Genomic DNA, 20,761 nt, shown 5'->3' on the forward strand with positions numbered 1-20,761 from the left:
CCCCTCGCCGCCGCTCCCGCGGACTCGCGTCTCTGCCGCTTGAACCGGAACCTCTTGCGGAGGCCGCCGCCGGGACCGGGCGCCGAGCGGGAAGCGCGGGGAGGCGGCCTGCGCGGCGCCCGCCATGGCCGCGGCGGGGTGAGGCCGGTGCGGCGGCTGCAGTCGCGCAGTCGGGTGCTCCTCGGCCGCGGACGAGCCAGGGCGGCGCGGAGGCCAAGGGAGCCGCCCGCCGCCGCTGGTCGCCACCGCCGCCCCACCCGCCGCCCATGGCGAGGCCCCGCCGCCGGTGCTGACCGCGCTTCCGTCCGTCCCTGGTGGCGGGCGGGCCTCCGCTCTGCGTCCGGCCCCGGGAGCCCGGCGAGCGCCGCAGGCTCCGGGCCGCCGACGATGGGGAACACTACCTCGTGCTGCGTGTCGTCCAGCCCCAAGCTCCGGAGGAATGCGCACTCCCGGCTGGAGTCCTACCGGCCCGACGCCGACCTGAGCCGCGAGGACACGGGCTGCAACTTGCAGCACATCAGCGACCGGGAGAACATCGACGGTGAGCGCGGCCCGGCGGGGACCTGCACCCTCCCGCGGCCGGGCTGCCTGGCCCTGAGCGGCTGCGGACCCGGCTCGGGTACCGCGGGCGGGGCTCGGCCAGGTGGCAGGAGCCGGCCCTGGCACCAGCGGGCTCGGGTCCCACGGGCGGGGGCGGTCTGGTCTGGGCCACAACCAAGCTGTTCACTTTTTAAAAAGGTGAAGGTAGTGGACACGTTTGGCACAACTGAGGATTGACTACCCTTTTGGGATTAGTCTCTACCTAGAATTGGAGAACAGGGTTGGCCTGTGTCAGCTCCCAGAAAACTTACTACATAATTGACTCCGCTTGGCTGTCCCCCACCAGCATTTCCTTTAAAAATTAAAAACAAAACCAGGGGGCCCCCTTCTATCCCCTCTCCCCCCGAGGCGGTTGAGGGATTGGAGTCTAACTCCACCCGAATGTTTAAAAAAATTTTTTTAGAGTATTGTTAGAAAGTTTTGTATTAAGTTGTCCGTTTTTGCTTGGGGCCAAATTACAGTTCTATGAATTCCTGATTGATCTGAGTGACTTTTGGTCTGGACTAGTTTTTGTAAAGGAAGTTAAAAAACTGATCACTGTACCTAGTAAAGTTTATTTTACTGTTGTTTTTATAATATCTTCATTAGTACGATTTTATCAATAAGCTACATGGCTTAATATCTACAGATGGGCAGTTTATGCATCGTACTTAGAGTTTACATAATTTTAAACTTTAAGAAATTTGAAGTATATTTTCATGACAACTTGATTTTTCTTTTTTTTAACCCAAAATTCTCACAGTTGATGTGGTTGAAGTAATCTGGAAAAAATTCTTGTATGAATGAATTGATACAACTTTGCCATAATTAATTCTTGTCAACTTTAGGATGGAGTATTTCCTCTAGTGTGGAAAGCCAAATTTAAACTCCATTAAAAGAATGTTTGGCCTTTTAAAATTTCTTCTAAGTAGTGATTTAATTTCCTTAGGACAGCAACTGTATTAAATGAGTACCACATATAAAGAGACCAATGCAACATATTGTTTATAATAGGTGCTCATTAAATTAGAAGTTCCAGATGACATTTCTGGTGTTATTATTTTAGACTTCCATTATCTTAACCTACTCTTTAGATTTTTTGAACTACATGAATACGTTATTTTTAAATTTATGCATTTAAAGGCATCTAAAGGATGTTAAAAGGTATGTCTTGATCACTGTTATAGTCACAAGCACCTGAAAGAAGTGTCTAGCATATGAGAAAGTAAGTATTGCATTTTAAAGAAATGAGTGAGTGAATGAGTTTAAAAAAGAAAGCCATTACCCAGTCCTATACTGTGTTGACAGGCAAAAACATTTTTATCTATTTATTTATTTAATATATATATATATTTATTGTCTAAAGTTTTACATTTGTCTTTTTCCCTGATTGACACCCCCCTCCCCCCCACTGTGATTCCCACTCCCAAGGGCTAGCCCCCATCGCCCCAGTTATGCTAATATGACAGGCAAAACATTTGCCAATAATTTCTCCTTTATGCTGTGAACTAATATCAGGTAGAGGATTTATGTTTTTTTTATTATTTTAAAAAATATTTTTATTGAGTTTTAGAGAGAGGGAGGGGAGGGAGAAAGACATCTATGTTACAGGGTAACGTGGATCTGCTGCCTCCTGCAAGCCCCCTACTGGGGATGGAACCCTCAAGCCTGGTTTGTGCCCTGATGGGGAATTGGAACCAGCAATTTTTTGGTGCATGGGATGACCCATGCACCAGGGTGAGGCTTTATGTTTTAAATAATGGATTAAAAATACAAACAGAAGGAAGATTCACATTTCTTAGAGCCAGGGTGTATACTGTTACTGACTATAGTAGGGAAACACACACACACACACACACACACACACACACACACACACACAAATTGTAACCAGCTATTTGGCAATAAGGCTTAGGAGGATTTTGCCCCAGAAAAATAGAATAGTATTGTGTGTTCTTTCACATGAAAGAAATCTAAATTTGGTCATCACTCTCTTTTAAGAAAACATTTGGAATACCACCAATTCTTGTTTTGTAGTTTCAGGATAGTTTAAGAGACTAGGTCAGGTTAAGAGGATTTCTAATTTAGGCTGTGGTTCATACTATGATACTGCTTTAAACCCAGAAATATTTAAACAGTGTTTTCTTTGTTTCCCAAGTTCATGTAATACTTGTGGGATTTACCTACCCAGCAGTTGTCAGCATTGGTTTCAATTAGCTCAGAAATGTAGGACTGGGCCTTTGATCATGGTTAAAACTCTTGAGGTAATTCTAAGATGCATTCAGGGTTAAGAATTGCTGCTGTTGTTCAGGAGCATTTTCCATAGAAATTCATTCTGTGTTACAGGCTGGACAAGAGAACAGATTTAAGTTAAATAGGATATGTGTGTACATATATTAATATATATATTTATATATGTATATGTAGTGCGTGTGTGTATATATATGTGTGCGGGTGCATGCAGTAGTATTGTTAGATGATTAGTAAACATTTTATTTTTTTAATATATATTTTTATTGATTTCAGAGAGAAAGGAAGAGGGAGAGAGAGATAGAAACATCAATCATGAGAGAGAATTATTGATCGGTTGCTTCCTGCAAGCCCCCCAGTGGGGATCGAGGCTGCAACCCAGGCATGTACCCTTGACTAGAATCGAACCTGGGACCTTTCAGTTCGCAGGCCTATGCTCTTTCCACTGAGCCAGTGGTCGGCAAACTGCGGCTCTGCAAACCATGGCTCGCGAGCCACATTCGGCTCTTTGGCCCCTTGAGTGTGGCTCTTCCACAAAATACCGACTCTTCCACAAAATACCGACTTCTGCGCATGGGCCATGAAGTTTCAATCACACTGTACTTGCACGCCTGCACATGGTATTTTGTGGAAGAGCCACACTCAAGGGGCCAAAGAGCTGCGATTTGCTGACCACGGCACTGAGCCAAACCAGCTAGGGCGATTAGTAAACATTTTAAAACTATATCAATTCTTAATTAAATTTATCAGGGTAACATCCTATATAATAAAAGAGAAACATGCAAATTAACCATCACTCTGCTACACACCAGCCAATCAGCAACTATGCAAATTAACCCAACAAAGATGGAGGTTAATTTGCATATGTAGGCGTGGAGTGAAGACTGAAGACGACTGAAGATGGCAGCGGCACGGAGCTGGAGCGAGCAGGAGGCTTGGGTTGCTCCCGGCAATGGAGGAAGCCAAGCTTCCTGCTGGCCCTGGACTCTGCTCAAGGAATGGCTGGGGGCCTGGGTCACCAGGGGCAACCCAGACTTCCAGCCCGCCCTGGGCTCCGTTCAAGGAGGTGGAAAAAAAAAGGAGGGGCTGGGAGCAGCCAGAGCCGAGAAACCAAGCTTGCTGCTGCGGCCACAGCGGGGAAGCCAAGCCTCGCTGCTGCGGCTGGACCAAAGGCCTGGGTCCCGGGTGCCGGAGAAAAACCGGTGCCGGCAGCCAGGGGAAGGAAGGCCTATTGCACAAATCTTCGTGCAATGGGCCACTAGTTGGTTAATAAAATTATGTAGGTTACATCTCAATTCTTTATTCTAGTACAGTACATAACAAGTAGAGCATATAACAAAAGCTGAGGTGCTCAAGTACCATCATTCTTTTTTTTAAAATATATTTTTATTGATTTCAGAGAGGAAGAGAGAGGGAGAGAGAGATAGAACCATCACTGATGAGAGAGAATCATTGATTGGCTGCATTCTGCACACCCCTCACTGGGGATCGAGCTGGCAACCCCAGGCATGTGCCCTGACTGGCAATTGAACCGTGACCTCCTGGTTCATAGGTCAGTGCTCAACCACTGAGCCATGCTGACTGGGTGCCATCACTCTTATATACGAAAGATGTTCCAGACAGCTAGAATGAAAGCTTCAAAGAAGTTCATGAGGTTTCTGTGATAGTTTTGTTTCTTTAAAACACAGATAAATGAGCTAATGTACCCATGTTTTCCCTGTTTAAACACACAATGGGTAATATTTGTCCCATAGGATTTCAGTGACTGAGTTAAGGCCGTTAGGTTTCTGTGAGACCTACCTGCAGCTTACCCTGTCTTTGTACTTAGTGTACATTAGTGTTAGATTATTTATGTTTTTAGAATTTATATTAGACTTATTAGCTCCTTAGGTATTATCAATATATATTAAAGGCTAAGTGACCATCTCTCTGGCCTGTAGCTATGACATACATTGACCACCAGGGGGCAGACACTCAATGGAGGAGCTACCATGACACGCACTGGCCATTTAAAAATAAATGGCACCATGATCTGGCACCGACAAACCAACACGTGACTGCCCCCCCAAGTGGGGCACAGGACCCACCACTACCCTGGAGCGATACCCCACCAAATCGCAGCCAACACTGCCAAGGCCCCATGACGCAAAATGCGGCCCACAGCCCAGCCCAGCCCAGCCTGGAAACGGTGGCTGTGGGCACTGGGTAATGACGTCACGTAGCAACGCCCGACTTCCTCTCCCTAGCAACTAGCCTCCTTGGAGTTTCTTCAGCCCAGGAACACGACTTGCTTTATAGCCAGGTGCAAACATTTCAATTTAACGGAATGTTTGTGAAGTGTTTTCCCGTGCCTCATTTCATTTGATCCTCACAGAAGTCCTGGAGTAGGTAGATAGGAGACTCGGTAGAATCCTATTTTCTTTTCATTAGCAAGACACATATAGTGATATTAAAATATTTCTTCTAATTAATTTCCTTTCAATGTGCATGAATTCATGCACCAGGACACTAGTTTTTTATAATGATAGTAATAATTACAACCTTTATGTATTGCTTAGTCTGTGCCAGATACTGCTTGACAGCTTTTCATTCATTTAGTACTCAGAATAACCCTATAGGTAACATTATCCTTACTTTAAGACAAAGAAATGAGGCACAGAGGGGAGAAATGATGTGTCCAAGGTCATAAAGCCAACAAATGACCAGTGGAAACTCCATTGTTTACTTGACTAGCCATTAAACATTAACTAGTCTGGGGTTGCCTTCTGGAGCAGGCTGTCTTACCATTGCAGTCCTTTCTGAGAAGGAACTTCATCTGTCTTTAGTAGATTGGACTTCTCTGAGTAGATTATTTCTGTGGGAGGAGAAAGAGAAGAGTGAACTAAAGAGAGTTTAAAATTTGATGAGACCAAATAAATCAGGATACTTGTAACATGTATCATAGTATCAGTTGGGCCTCAGATTGATTGAGGGCAACATCATCTTTTGTAGAGCAGTTGTCATCCTTGACAATCCAGTATCTCTCTCATCCCATATCCAGTCTGCTAGGAAAGCATGACTCTCTACCTTCAAAATATATCCAGAATCTGATACTTCTTTTTTAAAAAATATATTTTTATTTATTTCAGAGAGGAAGGGAGAGGGAGAGAGAGATAGAAAGATAGAAACATCAGTGATGAGAGAGAATCATTGATCCGTTGCCTTCTGCATGCCCCCTACTGGGGATTGAGTCTGCAACCTGGGCATGTGCCCTTGACCAGAATCAAACCCAGGATCCTTCAGTCTGCAGGCCAGTGCTCTATAGACTGAGCTAAACTGGCTAGGGCCAGAATCTGACACTTCTTAAAACCTTTCCTGCTGCTCTTCTGATTTAAGTAGCCTAACTGGTCTCCCTGTTTCCACCCTTGCCCACTACAGTTTGTTCTCAATACAGCAGCTGTGGTGAGCTCCTTTTTAAAATTTAACACATCACTCTGCTCAAAACCTGCAGTGACTCCTTATTTCACATGGAGTAAAAGCTTTAGAATGTACTTTTACAATGGAGGCCTTACACTGGGCTCCAAGGCCCTTTGTGATCTGCCTGCCCTCCTCAGTCACTTGCTAGCTTATTCCAGCCACATGAAGTTTTGAAGCTTGCTGTCAATACAACAAAATAGCATACATATCAAATCACATATATATTAACATGTATAACTCCATTTATTGAAAAATCTGCATTATTAACTGGTACACCTGGTACATAGTTATTAGAATATTATTGACTATATTCCCTATGCTGTACTTTACATTCTCATGACCATTCCGGAACAAACAATTTGTACTTCTTAATCCCTTCACCATTTCTCCAAGGTGGGAACCGTTAAAATGTTCTCTGTAGCTATGCATATGTTTCTGTTTTGCTTGTTCATTTATTTTGATGTTTTAGATTCAGTTATTGATAGATATATATATTGCCATTTTATTGTTCACATTTTTTATCTTTTTTTTTTTTTTTCTTAAAGAAGACCCTTTAACATTTCATGTAATACTGGTTTGGTAGTGATGAACTCCTTTAGCTTTTTCTTGTCTGGGTAATTCTTTATCTGACCTTTGATTCTAAATGATTGCTTTGCCAGGTAGGGTAATCTTGGTTGTAGATCCTTGCTTTTCATCTTTTAAATATTTCTTGTGCCAGTGCCTTCACTCTTCACAGTTTCTGTTGAGAAATCTTACGGGAACTCCCTAATAGGTAACTAATTGCTTTTCTCTTGCTGCTTTTATATCTTTAACCTTAGCCATTGAAATTATGATGTGTTTTGGTGTGGGCCTCTTTGGGTTCATCTTGTTTGGGACATTATGCACCTTCCGGACATGTATGTTTAATTCCTTCATGAAATTTTGTCATTTTTTTCAAGTAGTTTTTTTCCCTTTTTATTTTTACACGCAATAATCATTAATATTTCAAGAAAAATGATTTTAAATATATGCAATAAACATTAATATTTTAAGAAAAAAGATTTTAAATATAATAATATTACCAAAACTGTACTAATCTATATATATCAAAGCCTAAGCAACCGTTTTGACGAATGACCAGAATAACCGGAACAACCGCTCTACCAGTTGCTTTTATGCGCACTGAGCACCAGGGGGCAGATGTTCAATGCAGAAGCTGCCTCCTGGTGGTCAGTGCGCTCCCACAGCCAACCTCCTGCAGCTGGCCAGCCTCCCAGCCAATTCCCCCATTGGCCTCCATAGGTGTGGGGGCGTGCCAGCTGGCCAACCTCCTGCAGCCCCTCCCGCTGGCCAGCCAGTCCCCACAATAGGGGCCGAGCAGGGAGTCGGCCAACCTCCTGTGGCCCCTCCACCTGGCCAGCCAACCTGCTATGGCCTCTACCCCCAGCCGATCCCCCAATAGGCCTTGATCCCCAGGTGGGCCAAGGGACCCTACCATGCACAAATTTATGCAATGGGCCTCTAGTATAATATCACAAAAGTTGTAGGAAATATTAAAAATTTGCAAATAACAGGAATACTATTATATTCTAACATTTTTTTACTCTGGCTCTATTTTTGTTCTTCATTTTTTAAAAAAAATATATTTTATTGAATTTTTATAGAGAGGAAGGGAGAGGGATAGAGAGTTAGAAACATCAATGAGAGAGAAACACCGATCAGCTGCCTTTTGCACACCTCCTACCGGGGACGTGCCCGCAACCAAGGTACATGCCCTTGACTGGAATTGAACGTGGGACCCTTCAGTCTGCAGGCCAATGCTCTGTCCACTGAGCCAAACCGGTCAGGGCTTTTTCGTCATTTTATGTTGTTCATTATATCCCACAAATGAGTGAGATCATGTGATATTTATCTTTCTCCGACTGGCTTATTTTGCTTAGCATAATGTTCTCCAGGCCCATCCATGCTGTTGCAAATGGTAAGAATTCCTCCTTTTTTTTTACAGCAGCATAGTATTCCATTGTGTAGATGTACCACAGTTTTTTAATCCACTCATCTGCTGATGGGAATTTAGGCTGTTTCCAAATCTTAGCTATTGTAAATTGTCCTGCTATGAACATAGAGGTGCATATATCCTTTCTGATTGGTGTTTCTGATTTCTTGGGATATATGCCTAGAAGTGGGATCACCGGGTCAAATGGGAGTTCCATTTTTAATTTTTTGAGGAAACTCCATACTGTTTTTCACAGTGGTTACACCAGTCTGCATTCCCACCAGCAGTGGCTTGTAATTCTCTTTGTCGTGTCTTTATCTGGTTTTGGAATTATGGTAATTCTGGCCTCTTAAGAAGAGCTTGGAAATATTCCTTCCTCTTGGATTTTTTGGACTAGTTTGAGGAGGATATGTGTTCTTTGAATGCTGTGAAACCCTGGGGACCATGGCTCTTGTTTGCTGGGAGTTTTTTGATTACTGCTTCAATTTCATTTTTTGTTATTGGCCTATTTAGGTTTTCTGCTTCTTCCTGATTCAGTTTTTGAAGATTGTATTTTTCTAGAAACTTGTTCATTTTGTCCACATTGTCCTACTTGTTAGCATATAGTTGTTCATAGTGTTTTCTTACAGTTCTTTGTATTTTGTAGTGTCAGTTGTTATTTCCTCTTTTGTTTCTGATTTTATTTCCTTGGATCCTCTCTCCTTATTTCTTGATGAGTCTGTCTAGTGGTCATCAATCTTGTTTATCTTTTTAAAGAACCAGCTCTTGGTTTTAGTGATCTTTTGTATTTTTTTTTTTTTTTTTTTTTAGTTTCTATGTCATTAATTTCTGCTCTGAACTTTATTATTTCCTTCCTTCTACTTACTCTGGGATTTTCTTGTTGTTGTCTTTCTAATTTTTTTAGTTGTAGGGTCATATAGCTTATTAGAGATATTTTTGTTTTTTGAAGTAGGCATGTAATGCTATGAACTTCCCTCTCTGGACTGCTTTTGCAAAGATTTGGGGTTGTTGTGTGTTTATTTTCATTTGTTTCCAGTAAGGTTTTTTTCCCCTCTCTTTCATCCGTAGTAACCCATTAATTTTTTAATAACCTGTTATTTGTGTCTGTGTGTTTGAATGCTTTTGAGTGCTTTTATTGTTGAACTAGAGGCCCAGTGCACGTAATTTGTGCACCGGTATGGTCCCTAGTGGCTTCTGGTTGCCAGCTGTAGCCTTCCTTTATTCTGCACCGCCCCCTGGTGGTCAGCAATCGAACTTCCAGTTGGTTGAACTTACGAGGGGGCTTTTATATATAAAGATTCTAGTTTCATGCCATTGTGACCCAAGAACATGATTGATATAATTTCAGTCTTCGTGATCTTGTAGACCCTTGTTTTGCTTCCTAACATGTTGTCTCTCTTTGAGAATGACCCTTGTGCACTTGAGAAGAATGTATGTTCTCTGGCTTTGGGGTGGAATGTCCTGTAAATGTCAATTCTATCATATCTAGTGTGTCGTTCACGATCAGTGTTTCCTTATTAATTTTTTAAAATAGATCTATCTGGTGAGGTCAATGTGTGTTAAAGTCCCTTAGTATGTTTGTATTGCTGTCAGTCTCTCTGTTAAAGTCCTCCAGAAGTTTTTTGTTTTCTTAAATATATTTTTGTTGATTTCAGAGAGTAAGTCAGAGGGAGAGAGAGATAGAAACAACTATGATGAGAGAGAATCATTCAGTGGTTGCCTCCTGCACACTCCATACTGGGAATTGAGCCCTTAATCCGGGCATGAGCCTTGACTGGGTATTGAACCATGACCTCATAACCTCATGATCTCCTTGTTCATAGTTCGACGCTCAACCACTGAGCTACTCTGGTTGCGCCAGAAGTCTGTGTGTGCGTGTGTGCGCGCGCGCGCGCGTGTGTGTGTGTGTGTGTTTAAATATATATATATATTTGGGTGCTCCTGTATTCGATGTATATATGTTTAGCAGTTTTATATTCTCTTACATTGATCCCTTTAGTATATTATGTAGTGACCTTCTTTGTCTCTTGTTATGGCCTTCATTTTGAAGACTATTTTGTCAGATATGAATATTGCCACCCCAGCTATTTTTCCATTTCCCTTTGCATGTAAGTTTATTTTCCATCCATCACTTTCATCCTCTATGAGTCTTGTTATGAGGTAGGTCTCTAGTAGACAGCACGTATATGAGTAATGTTTTTATCCATTTAGCTACCCTATATCTTTTGATTGGAGCATTTAATAAATTTAAATTTAAGGTTATTATTGATAGGTATTTATTTTTTTACCCTATTTATTCTTTATGCCTGTGTTTCTGTCTTTCTCTATTTCTTCTTCTTAAACCAGTCCCTTTAGCATTTCTTGCAGTGCTGATTTGTTGGTAATAAACCCTTTAAGCCAGTGGTTCTCAACCTTCTGGCCCTTTAAATACATTTCTTCATGTTGTGACCCAACCATAAAATTATTTTCGTTGCTACTTTGTAACTGCAATGTTGCTACTGTTATGAATCGTAATGTAATTATCTGATATGCAGGATGGTCTTAGGCGACCCCTGTGAAAGGGTCGTTCGACCACCAAAGGGGTTGCGACCCATAGCTTGAGAACTGCTGCTTTAATCCTTTTTTGGTCTGCGATGCTCTATTTCACCTTCAATTTTGAGTGATAGCCTTGCTGGATACAGTAGTCTTGGATTCAGTCCCTTGGTTTTTCTTACTTTGTATACCTTCTGCCAGTCCCTTCTGGCCTGAAGTGTTTCTATTGAGAAATCAGCTGACAGTCTAATGGGAGCTTCCTTGTAGGCACCTTACTGTTTCTTGTTGCCTTTAAGATTCTTTCTTTGTTTTTAACATTTGTCATTTTAATTATGATGTGTCTAGGTGTGGGGTCGTTTGAGGTTCATCTTCACTCTGAGTTTCCTGTACATGAGTGACTTTTTCCTTCACCATGTTAGGGAAGTTTTCTGTCACTTTTTCTTCAGACATGTTTTCTGCTCCTTGCTCAGAATTTTCTCCTTTGGGTATCCCTGTGATATGCATTTTGCTATGTTCCATGTTGTCCCAAAGCTCCTTTAAATTGTCCTCCTGCTTAAAATTTTTTTCTTTCTTATTGCTGCTCTGATGGGATGTTTCCTTTTTTTTTATTTCTTAAAGTATTACAAAGAGTATTACACATGTCTCCCCCCACCCCCCCTTGACATTCCCCCGGCTTCCCCCACCCCCCCAGTGTCTTGTGTCCATTAGTTATTCTCATATGCATGCATATAAGTCCTTCGGTTGATCTGGGATGTTTCCTTCTACCTAGTCTTTTAATGTGCTGATTTGGTCCTCAGCTTCTAATCCATTGTTTTTTCCTTTCAGGATATTCTGTATCTCAGCTATGTTATTCTTCATTTCCGATGATTCTTATTCATGGTTTCTATATTTGTTTTCATGGTTGTATAGTTTCCACTAAGTTCTTTTTTATTTCATCTTTTTATTTTTTTTAAATTTCTTTATTGATTAAGTTATTACATATGTGTCCTCATCCCCACATTATCCTCCATTCCCCCCACTCATGCCCTGACCCCCCTGTTGTCTGTGTTCTTTGGTTAGGCCTATATGCTTGAGTGTAAGTCCTTGATTGATCTCTCCCCCTTACCCCCACCGTCCACTACCTTCCCTCTGAGGTTTGACGGTCTTATCGATGCTTCTCTGTCTCTGGATCTGTTTTTGTTTATCAGTTTATGTTGTTCATTATATTCCATAAATGAGTGAGATCATATGATGTTTATTTTTCTCTGACTGGCTTATTTCACTTAGCATAATGGTCTCACGTTCCATCCATGCTGTTCTGAATGGTAAGAACTCCTCCTTTTTTACCTCAGCATAGTATTCCATTCTGTAGATGTTTTTTAATCCACTCATCTACTGATGGGCACTTAGGCTGTTTCCAAATCTTAGCTATTGTAAATTGTGCTGCTATGAACATAGGGATGTATATATCCTTTCTGATTGGTGTTTCTGGTTTCTTGGGATATATTCCTAGAAGTGGGATCACTGGTCAAATGGGAGTTACATTTTAGTTTTTTTTTTTTTTAATATTTTTTATTGATTAAGATATTACATGTGTGTACCCCCCCCCCCCCCCCCCCCGCTCATCCCCTCACGCCCCCGTTGTCCGTGTCCATTGGTTAGGCCTATATGCTTGCATATAAGTCCTTTGGTTGATCTTTCCCCCTTGCCCCCACCCTCCCCTACCTTCCCTCCAAGGCCCGACAGTCCAGTCAAAGCCTCTCCGTCTCTGGATCAGTCCTTGTTCATCAGTTTATGTTGTTCATTATATTCCACAAATAAGTGAGATCTTGTGGTATTTATCTGCTCTCCAGTTCCATCCATGCTGTGGCAAATGGTAAGAGTTCCTTTTTCTTCTTCCTCTTCTTAAAGAATACCTTTCAGCATTTCATATAATGCTGGTTTGGTGGTGATGAACTCCTTTAGCTTTTTCTTATCCGTGAAGCTCTTTATCTGACCTTCAAGTCTGAATGATAGCTTTGCTGGATAAAGTAATCTTGGTTGTAGGTTCTTGCTATTCATCTCTTTGAATATTTCTTGCCATTCTCTTCTGGCCTGCATGGTTTCTGTTGAGAAATCAGCTGACAGTCGGATGGGTACTCCCTTGTAGGTAACTGACTGTCTTTCTCTTGCTGCTTTTAAGATTCTCTCTTTATCTTTTGCTCTTGGCATTTTAATTATGATGTGTCTTGGTGTGGTCCTCTTTGGATTCCTTTTGTTTGGGGTTCTCTGCGCTTCCTGGACTTGTAAGTCCATTTCTTTCACCAGGTGGGGGAAGTTTTCTGTCATTATTTCTTCAAAAAGGTTTTCAATATCTTGCCCTCTCTCTCCTTCTGGTACCCCTATAATTCTGATGTTGGTACGCTTGAAGTTGTCCCAGAGGTTCCTTACACTATCTTCATATTTTTTGAATCTCTTTTCTTTTTTCTTTTTCGGTTGGGTATTTTTTGTTTCTTTGTATTTCAAATCTTTGACTTGATTCTTGGGATCCTCTTGTCTGCTGTTGGATCTCTGTAAATTATTCTTTATTTCAGTCCGTGTATGCTTAATTTCTAGTTGGTCCTTTTTCATGTCCTCCATGGTCTCACTATACTCCTTGAGGGATTCATTAAATTTATCGGCGGTTTCCATAAAATTCTTGACAAACCTTATAAACGTGGCCTTGAACTCTATATCCAGTCGTCTGCCCTCCTCCGTTTCTGCCAATTGTGACCTGTTTCTTTGTCTCCGCATTTTGGCTGCTTCCCTGTGTTGATAGAGTGGCCCTGTGCGCCAGGTGTCCTGTAGGGCCCAGTGGCTCAGCCTCCCCAGTTACCTGGGGTGGACACTCTTGGTGCACTCTTGGTGCCTTGGTTGTTGTAGGATCACTGGGAGGAATTGACCTCCAGGCCTATTGGCTGTGGGAAGCAGCTGTGTCTGAAGTGGGAGAATGGTCCCCCTCTGACCACTGGGTACAGTGGCTCCTGGATCTAAGGAGGTGCTAATTCAGCCCCTGCCTGAGGCCACACAGCCGGAGCCACGAAGAGGCTCAGCTGTGAAGCAATGCAAGCCGCTGCGGGGCCCTGGGCCTTCCCTTGGAAGCTCCGGGTCTGCCTGGCTGGGCTGTAGTTAGGTACATTCACATGCAAAAGCCTCTGCCGCAGCCTGGGTGGGGCGGGGTCTCAGGGAGTCAAAGGGCGGAGAAAGAAGCTATGGCTGATTCTCCGTGCCCGGAGTCGCGCGTCTCAGTGTCCCGGTAATGGCTGCAAGCACCTCTGAGGGAAAGCCGCCCCCAAGTTCGCCCGCTGCCGCCTGACAGACCAGCCTCTCCCCGTATGAGTCCTGGGTCCCCAGAGACTTCCCGGAACCGGAGTTCAGAGCAGTCGGGAGCTTTTGATTCAAAAAGACAGCCGCATCCTCAGGTGCCACCCCCTTTCTGCGCGCGCGAGCCGCCGTCGTACCTCTGCACTTCACCTCCACAGCTCCTCTGGCTCTCAGCGTGCTTTTCTTTTCTTCTAGTTGTAGAAATTACACTCAGCCAGCCTTCTGGTTGTTCTGGATGATGTTTGCTCTGACCTTCGCGGTATTTTTCAGTTGTTGTGTGAGGCGACCATTTCCCGGTGTTTATCTATGCCGCCATCTTAGTTTCTCTTTACATTTTAGTTTTTTGAGGAAACCCCATACTATTCTTCACAGTGGTTGTACCAGTCTGTATTCCCACCAGCAGTGCACGAGGGTTCCTTTTCTCCACATTCTCGCTAGCACTTGTCGTTTGTTGATTTGTTGTTGATAGTCAACAGGTGTGAGATTGGTACCGCATTGTGGTTTTGATTTGCATCTCTCTAATGATTAGTGACTTTGAACATGTTTTCATATGTCTCTTGGCCTTTCTTTTGTCTTATTTCGAAAAGTATCTATTTAGGTCCGTTGCCCATTTTGTGATTGGGTTATCTTCCTTCCCATTTTTTGATTGGGTTATCTTCCTTTTGTTAAGTTGTATGAGTTCCCTGTAAATGTTAGAGATTAAACCCTTACCGGTTATAACATTGGCAAATATGTTCTCCCATGCAGTGGGCTTTCTTGTTGTTTTGTTGATCGTTTCCTTTGCTGTGCAAAAGCTTTTTATTTTGATGTAGTCCCATTTGTTTATTTTCTCACTGGTTTCCATTGCCCTGAGAGCTGTATCAGTGAAGAAATTGCTTCTGCATATGTCTGAGATATTGCTGCCTATGGATTCCTCTAGTATTTTTATGGCTTACGTTTAAGTCCTTTATCCATTCTGAGTTTATTTTTGGTATGGTGTAAGTTGGTAGTCTAGTTTCGTTTTCTTTTGCATGTATCTGTCCAATTTTCCCAACACCATTTATTGAAGAGGCTGTCTTGACTCCATTGTATGTTCATGCCTCCTTTGTCGGATATTAATTGAACATAGTGGGTTGGGTCAATTTCTGAGTTCTCTATTTTATTCCATTGATCTATATGTGTGTTCTTGTGCCAGTACCAGGCAGTTTTGAGAACAGGAGCTTTGTAATACAGTTTGATATCTGGTATTGAGATCCCACCTACTTTGTTCTTCTTTCTCAGGATTGCTGCAGCTATTTGGTGTCTTTTTTTTATTCCAGATGAATTTTAGGAAAGTTCCTTCTGGGTTGGGAAATATGCAGTTGGTATTTTACTGGGGATTGCACTGAATCTATAGATTGCTTTGGGTAGTATGGACATTTTGATGATGTTGATTCTACCAATCCGTGAACACGGTATGTTCTTCCATCTGTTTATGTCTTCCTCTGTCTCCTTTTTCAGTGTCCTGCAGTTTTCTGCTATCGGTCTTTTACCTCCTTAATCAAGTTTATTCCTAAGTATTTTAATTTTTTTGGTGAGATAGTAAATGGGATTGCTTTTTTAGTCACTCTTTCTGTAAGTTCATTACTGGTGTATAGAAATGCCATAGATTTCTTGGCATTAATTTTGTATCCTGCTACATTGCCAAATTCATTTATTATGTCTAATAATTTTTTGATGGCGTCTTTAGGATTTTCTGTGTACAGTATCATGTCATCTGCGAATAAGGACAGTTTTACTTCTTTTCCAATTTGGATGCCTTTTATTTCTTCTTCTTGTCTAATTGCAATGGCTAGTACTTCCAGTACTCTGTCGAATAATAGTGGTGAGAGTGGGCATCCCTGTCTTGTTTCTGTTCTTAGGGGAAATGGTTTTAGTTTTTACACATTCAGTATGATGTTGGCTGTGTGTTTGTCATATATAGCTTTTATTATGTTGAGGTATGATCCTTCTATTCCCACCTTGCTGAGAGTTTTTATCAAGAAAGGATTTTGTCAAATGCTTTTTCTGCCTCAATTGATATGACTGTGATTTTTACCTCTCAATTTGTTTATGTGATGTATCACGTTTATTGATTTGCGGATATTGTACCATCCTTGTATCTTCCAGATAAATCCTGCTTGGTCATGGTGTATGACCTTTCTGTTGTACTGCTGGATTCGATTTGCTAGAATTTTGTTGAGGATTTTGACATCTATGTTCATGAGGGATATTGGCCTGTAATTCTCTTTTATTGTTTTGTCTGTGTCTGGTTTTGGTATTAGGGTGATGCTGGCTTCATAGAATGAGCTTGGAAGTGTTCCTTCCTATTGAATTTTTTTGGAAAGTCTGAGGAAGATAGGTTTTATTTCTTCTTTGAATGTTTGGTAAAACTCCCCTGTGAAGCCGTCTGGTCCTGGGCTTTTGTTTGCTGGAAGCTTTTTGATGACTGCTTCAATTTCTTCCATAGTTACCAGCTTATTGAGATTTTTAGAATCTTCCTGATCGAGTTTTGGAAGGTTGTATTTTTCTAGGAATATGTCTATTTCCTCCAGGTTGTCTAGTTTGTTAGAATAGAGTTGTCCATAGTATTTTTTAACAATCCTTTGTATTTCTGTGGGGTCTGTTGTTATTTTACCTCTTTCATTTCTGATTTTGTTTACGTGGGTCCTCTCTCTTTGCTTCTTGGTGAGCCTGGCTAGAGGTTCCTCAATCTTGTTTATCCTTTCAAAGAACCAGCTCTTGGTTTCATTGATCGCCAGTTTTGTTTACTTGGTCTCTTTGTCATTCATTTCTGCTCTGATCTTATCTCCTTTCTTCTGCTCACTCTGGGCTTTTCTTGTTGCTCTCTTTCTAATTCTTTGAGTTGTAGAGTTAGATGATTTATTACCATTTTTTCTTTTTTTTGAGGTAGACCTGTAGAGCTATAAATTTCCCTCTCAGGACTGCTTTCATTGTGTCTCATAGATTTTGGATTGTTGTGTTTTTATTGTCACTAGTTTCCAGGATGATTTTAATTTTTTCTTTGATCTCTTTTTAACCCAATCATTGTTTAATAGCATGTTTTTCAGCTTCTAAGTGTTTGAGGTTTTTGGATTGTTTTTATTATAGTTTATTTCTAATATTATGCCATTGTGGTCTGAGAAAATGCTTGATTTGATTTCAATCTTCTTGAATTTGGGGAGACTTTGTTTGTGACCCAATATGTGGTCTATTTTTGAAAATGTTCATGTGCACTTGAGAAGAACATATATTCCTTGGCTTTGGGATTAAATGTTCTGAAGATGTCAATTAAGTCCATGTCATCAAGTGAGTCCTTAAGGATTGCTGTTTCTTTGCTGATTTTTTGTCTAGAGGATTTATCCAGTGATGTCAGTGGTGTATTAAAGTCCCCTACTATGATTGTATTGTTGTCGATCTCTCCCTGGATATCTTCCGGGAGTTTTTTTTTATGTATTTGGGTGCTCCTGCATTGGGTGCATATATGTTTATCAGGGTTATATCCGCTTGTATCAATCCCTTTTGTATTATGAAGTGGCCTTTTTTTATCTCTTGTTATGGCTTTGACTTTGAGGTCTATTTTGTCAGGTATAAGTATCGCTACCCCAGCTTTTTTTTTCATTTATATTTGCCTGAAAGATATTTTTCCATACCTCCACTTTCAGTCTGTGTGAGTCCCTTATTCTGAGGTGGGTCTCTTGTATACAGCATATATATGGGTAATGTTTTTTTATCCATTCAGCCACTTGATGTCTTTTGATTGGAGCGTTTAGTCCATTTACATTTAAAGTTATTATTACAATGTAGTTGTTTGTAGCCATTTTTATTTTTTATGCTGTTTTCTTTCTTAGCTTTTATTTCTTCTTTTTACGCCAGTCCCTTTAGCATGTTTTGCATTGCTGGCTTGGTGGTGATGAACTCCCTTTGGCTTTTTTTGTCTGTGAAGCTTCTTTTTTCTTTTTTTTTTAATATATTTTATTGATTTTTCACAGAGAGGAAGGGAGAGGGGTAGAGAGTTAGAAACATAGATGAGAGAGAAACATCGATCAGCTGCCTCCTGCACGCACCCTACTGGGGATGTGTCTGCAACCAAGGTATATGCCCTTGACCAGAATCGAACCTGGGACCCTTAAGTCCACAGGCTGACTCTCTTTACACTTAGCCAAACCAGTTAGGGCTAAGCTTCTTATTTCCCCTTCAATTTTGAATGATAGCCTTGCGGGATTGAGCAGTGATGGCGAACCTTTTGAGCTTGGCATGTCAGTATTTTGAAAAACCCTAACTTAACTCTGGTGCCATGTCACGTATAGAAATTTTTTGATATTTGCAACCATAGTAAAACAAAGACTTATATTGTTGATATTTATTTTTATATTAGAGGCCCGGTGCACAAAACTTTGTGCACTCAGGGGGGATAGAGGGTCCCTCAGCCTGGCCTGTGCCCTCTCACAGTCTGGGTCCCCTCAGGGGATGACCACCTGCTGGCTTAGGCCTGCTCCCCAGGGGATTGTGCCTAAGATGGCAATCAGACATCCCTCTGGCAGCCAGGCAGCCCTCAGGGGATGCCCACTTGCCAGCGGGGAGCAGGCCTAAACTGCAGTCAGACATCCTTAGCGCTGCTGAGGAGACAGGAGCGGCTCCCACAACCACCACTGTACTGGCAGCCATCAGCCTGGCTTGTGGCTGAGCAGAGCTCCTCCCATGTGAGAGCACCCTGACCACCAGAGGGCAGCTTCTGCATTGAGCGTCTGCCCCCTGGTGGTCAGTGTCTGTCATAGTGATCAGTCTTTCCCAGTCCTTCTGCTGTTAGGGTCAATTTCCATATTACCCTTTTACTATATAGGATAGAGGCCTGGTGCACGGGTGGGGGCCGGCTGGTTTGCCCTGAAGGGTGTCCCGGATCAGGGTGGGAATCCTGCTTGGGTGCCTGGCCAGCCTGGATGATGGATGATGGCTGTTTGCAGCTGGTCACACCCTCTTCAGGGTGGGGGTCCCGCTTGGGTGCCTGGCCAGCCAGGATGATGGGATGATGGCTGTTTGCAGGTAGTCACCCCCCCTTCAGGTGGGGGTCCCCACTGGGGTGCCTGGCCAGCCTGGGTGAGGGGCTGAGGGCTGTTTCCAGGCTGGTGGACGACTGAAGCTCCCAGCCTCTCCTTTTTTCTGTTTTTTTTTTTTTTTTTTTTTTTTTTTTTTAATTCTGGGATTAATTTACCTTCTATACTGTCACTGGAGCTGAGAGCAGGTTCCAGCTTTGAGGCTGTTGCTGGCTGAAAGCAGGTACCTGGGTTTGTTTAGATTCTATAATTGAATCTCTGTTGCCATCACTTGCTGCTCTAAGCTCTGAGACCGCGCTGGCTGAAAGCAGGTTTCTGGGGTTTGTTTAGGGTCTATAATTGCAATATTGTTTCATCCGGAGCTCAGAGCTGAGCTGCGGCAGGCGGGGAACGTTGACTTCCTCCATAACTGGAGTAAACAAGCCTCATGTTCATGTTCGCTTCAGCTGCCTGGCTGCCAGACGCCATCTTGGCTGGCAGTTAATTTGCATATCTCGCTGATTAGCCAATGGGAAGGGTAGCGAAGTTATGGTTAATTGCCATGTTTCTCTATTATTAGATAGGATATTTAAATGCCATTTAACAAAGAAAAATCAGCCAAAAAAATGAGTTCGTGTATCACCTCTGTCACACGTGTCATAGGTTTGCCATCACTGGGATAGAGTATTCTTGGATTCAGTCCCTTGCTTTGCATCACTTTGTAAATTTTCTTCCATTCTTTTCTGGCCTGATGTGTTTCTGTTGAGAAATCATTTGATAATCTAATTGGAGATCCCTTGTATGTAACTTTGTCTCTCTCTTTCATTATTTAAGATTCTCTCTTTGTTCTGAACATTTGCCATCGTAATTATGATGCGTCTTGCTGCGGGCCTTTTCAGGTTCATCTTGTTTGTGACTCCGTGCTTGTGTGACTTTTTTCTTCCCCTCCTCAGGGGATTTTTCTGACATCATTTCTTCAAATAGTTTTTGTAACTCTTGTTCCTCTTTCTGTTGTTCTTGCACCCCTATTATTTGTATGTTGCTTCGTTTCATGTTGTCCCAGAGCTCCCTTAGTCTCTCCTCCCGTCTTTTAATTTTTTCTCCAATTGCAGTTCAGTTCTGGTGTGTTTTGCTTCCCTGTCTTCTAATTCGCTAATTCAATCCTCCACTTCTCCTAGTCTACTATTGAAACTTTCCATGGTGTTTTTTATTGCAGCTGTGTCACTCTTCGTTTCTTCTTGATTCTTACATAAGTTATTGATTTTTTTCATCCATTTCTTCTTGATTCTTACATAAGTTGTTGATTTTTTTCCTCCATCCAGTTTATGAAGTGTATGACCCTTATTCTGAATTCTTTTTCTGACATGTTGTATGCTTCTGTTTCACTTAGCAGTTTTTCTGGCGATTCATCCTTTTCTTTCCTTTGGGGGTGTCTTTGTCTACCCATTTTTGGTCTCACTGACTGATCTAGATATCAAGTCGTGCTGGCACTGCTCCTTGGGTGGCAGTGGCTCCTCGGGCTGCGATTGCTCCTCGGGTGGTTGCGGAAGTCGTTGCTCCTCAGTTGGCAGCTACTCCTCTGGTGGGTGCTGTTTGCAGCAGTGGTGTCTCCTCTGGCTGG

At 42.2% G+C, this 20,761-nt stretch overlaps 1 protein-coding gene across 1 annotated transcript in view; it reads left to right on the forward strand.

Moving 5' to 3' along the window:
• Positions 1–29: 29 nt before the first annotated feature.
• CCNY (cyclin Y) overlaps positions 30–20,761 on the forward strand; it is a 174,584-nt gene continuing 153,852 nt past the window's right edge. Inside the window, exon 1 of the mRNA XM_081109960.1 lies at positions 30–541. Within this exon, the coding sequence (XP_080966086.1) occupies positions 388–541 (154 nt within the window). The 5' untranslated portion in view covers positions 30–387. The remainder of the gene's footprint in view (positions 542–20,761) is intronic.

The sequence above is a fragment of the Myotis nattereri genome, assembly GCF_964212035.1.
Source record: "Myotis nattereri genome assembly, chromosome: 1".
Classification (NCBI taxonomy): domain Eukaryota; kingdom Metazoa; phylum Chordata; class Mammalia; order Chiroptera; family Vespertilionidae; genus Myotis; species Myotis nattereri.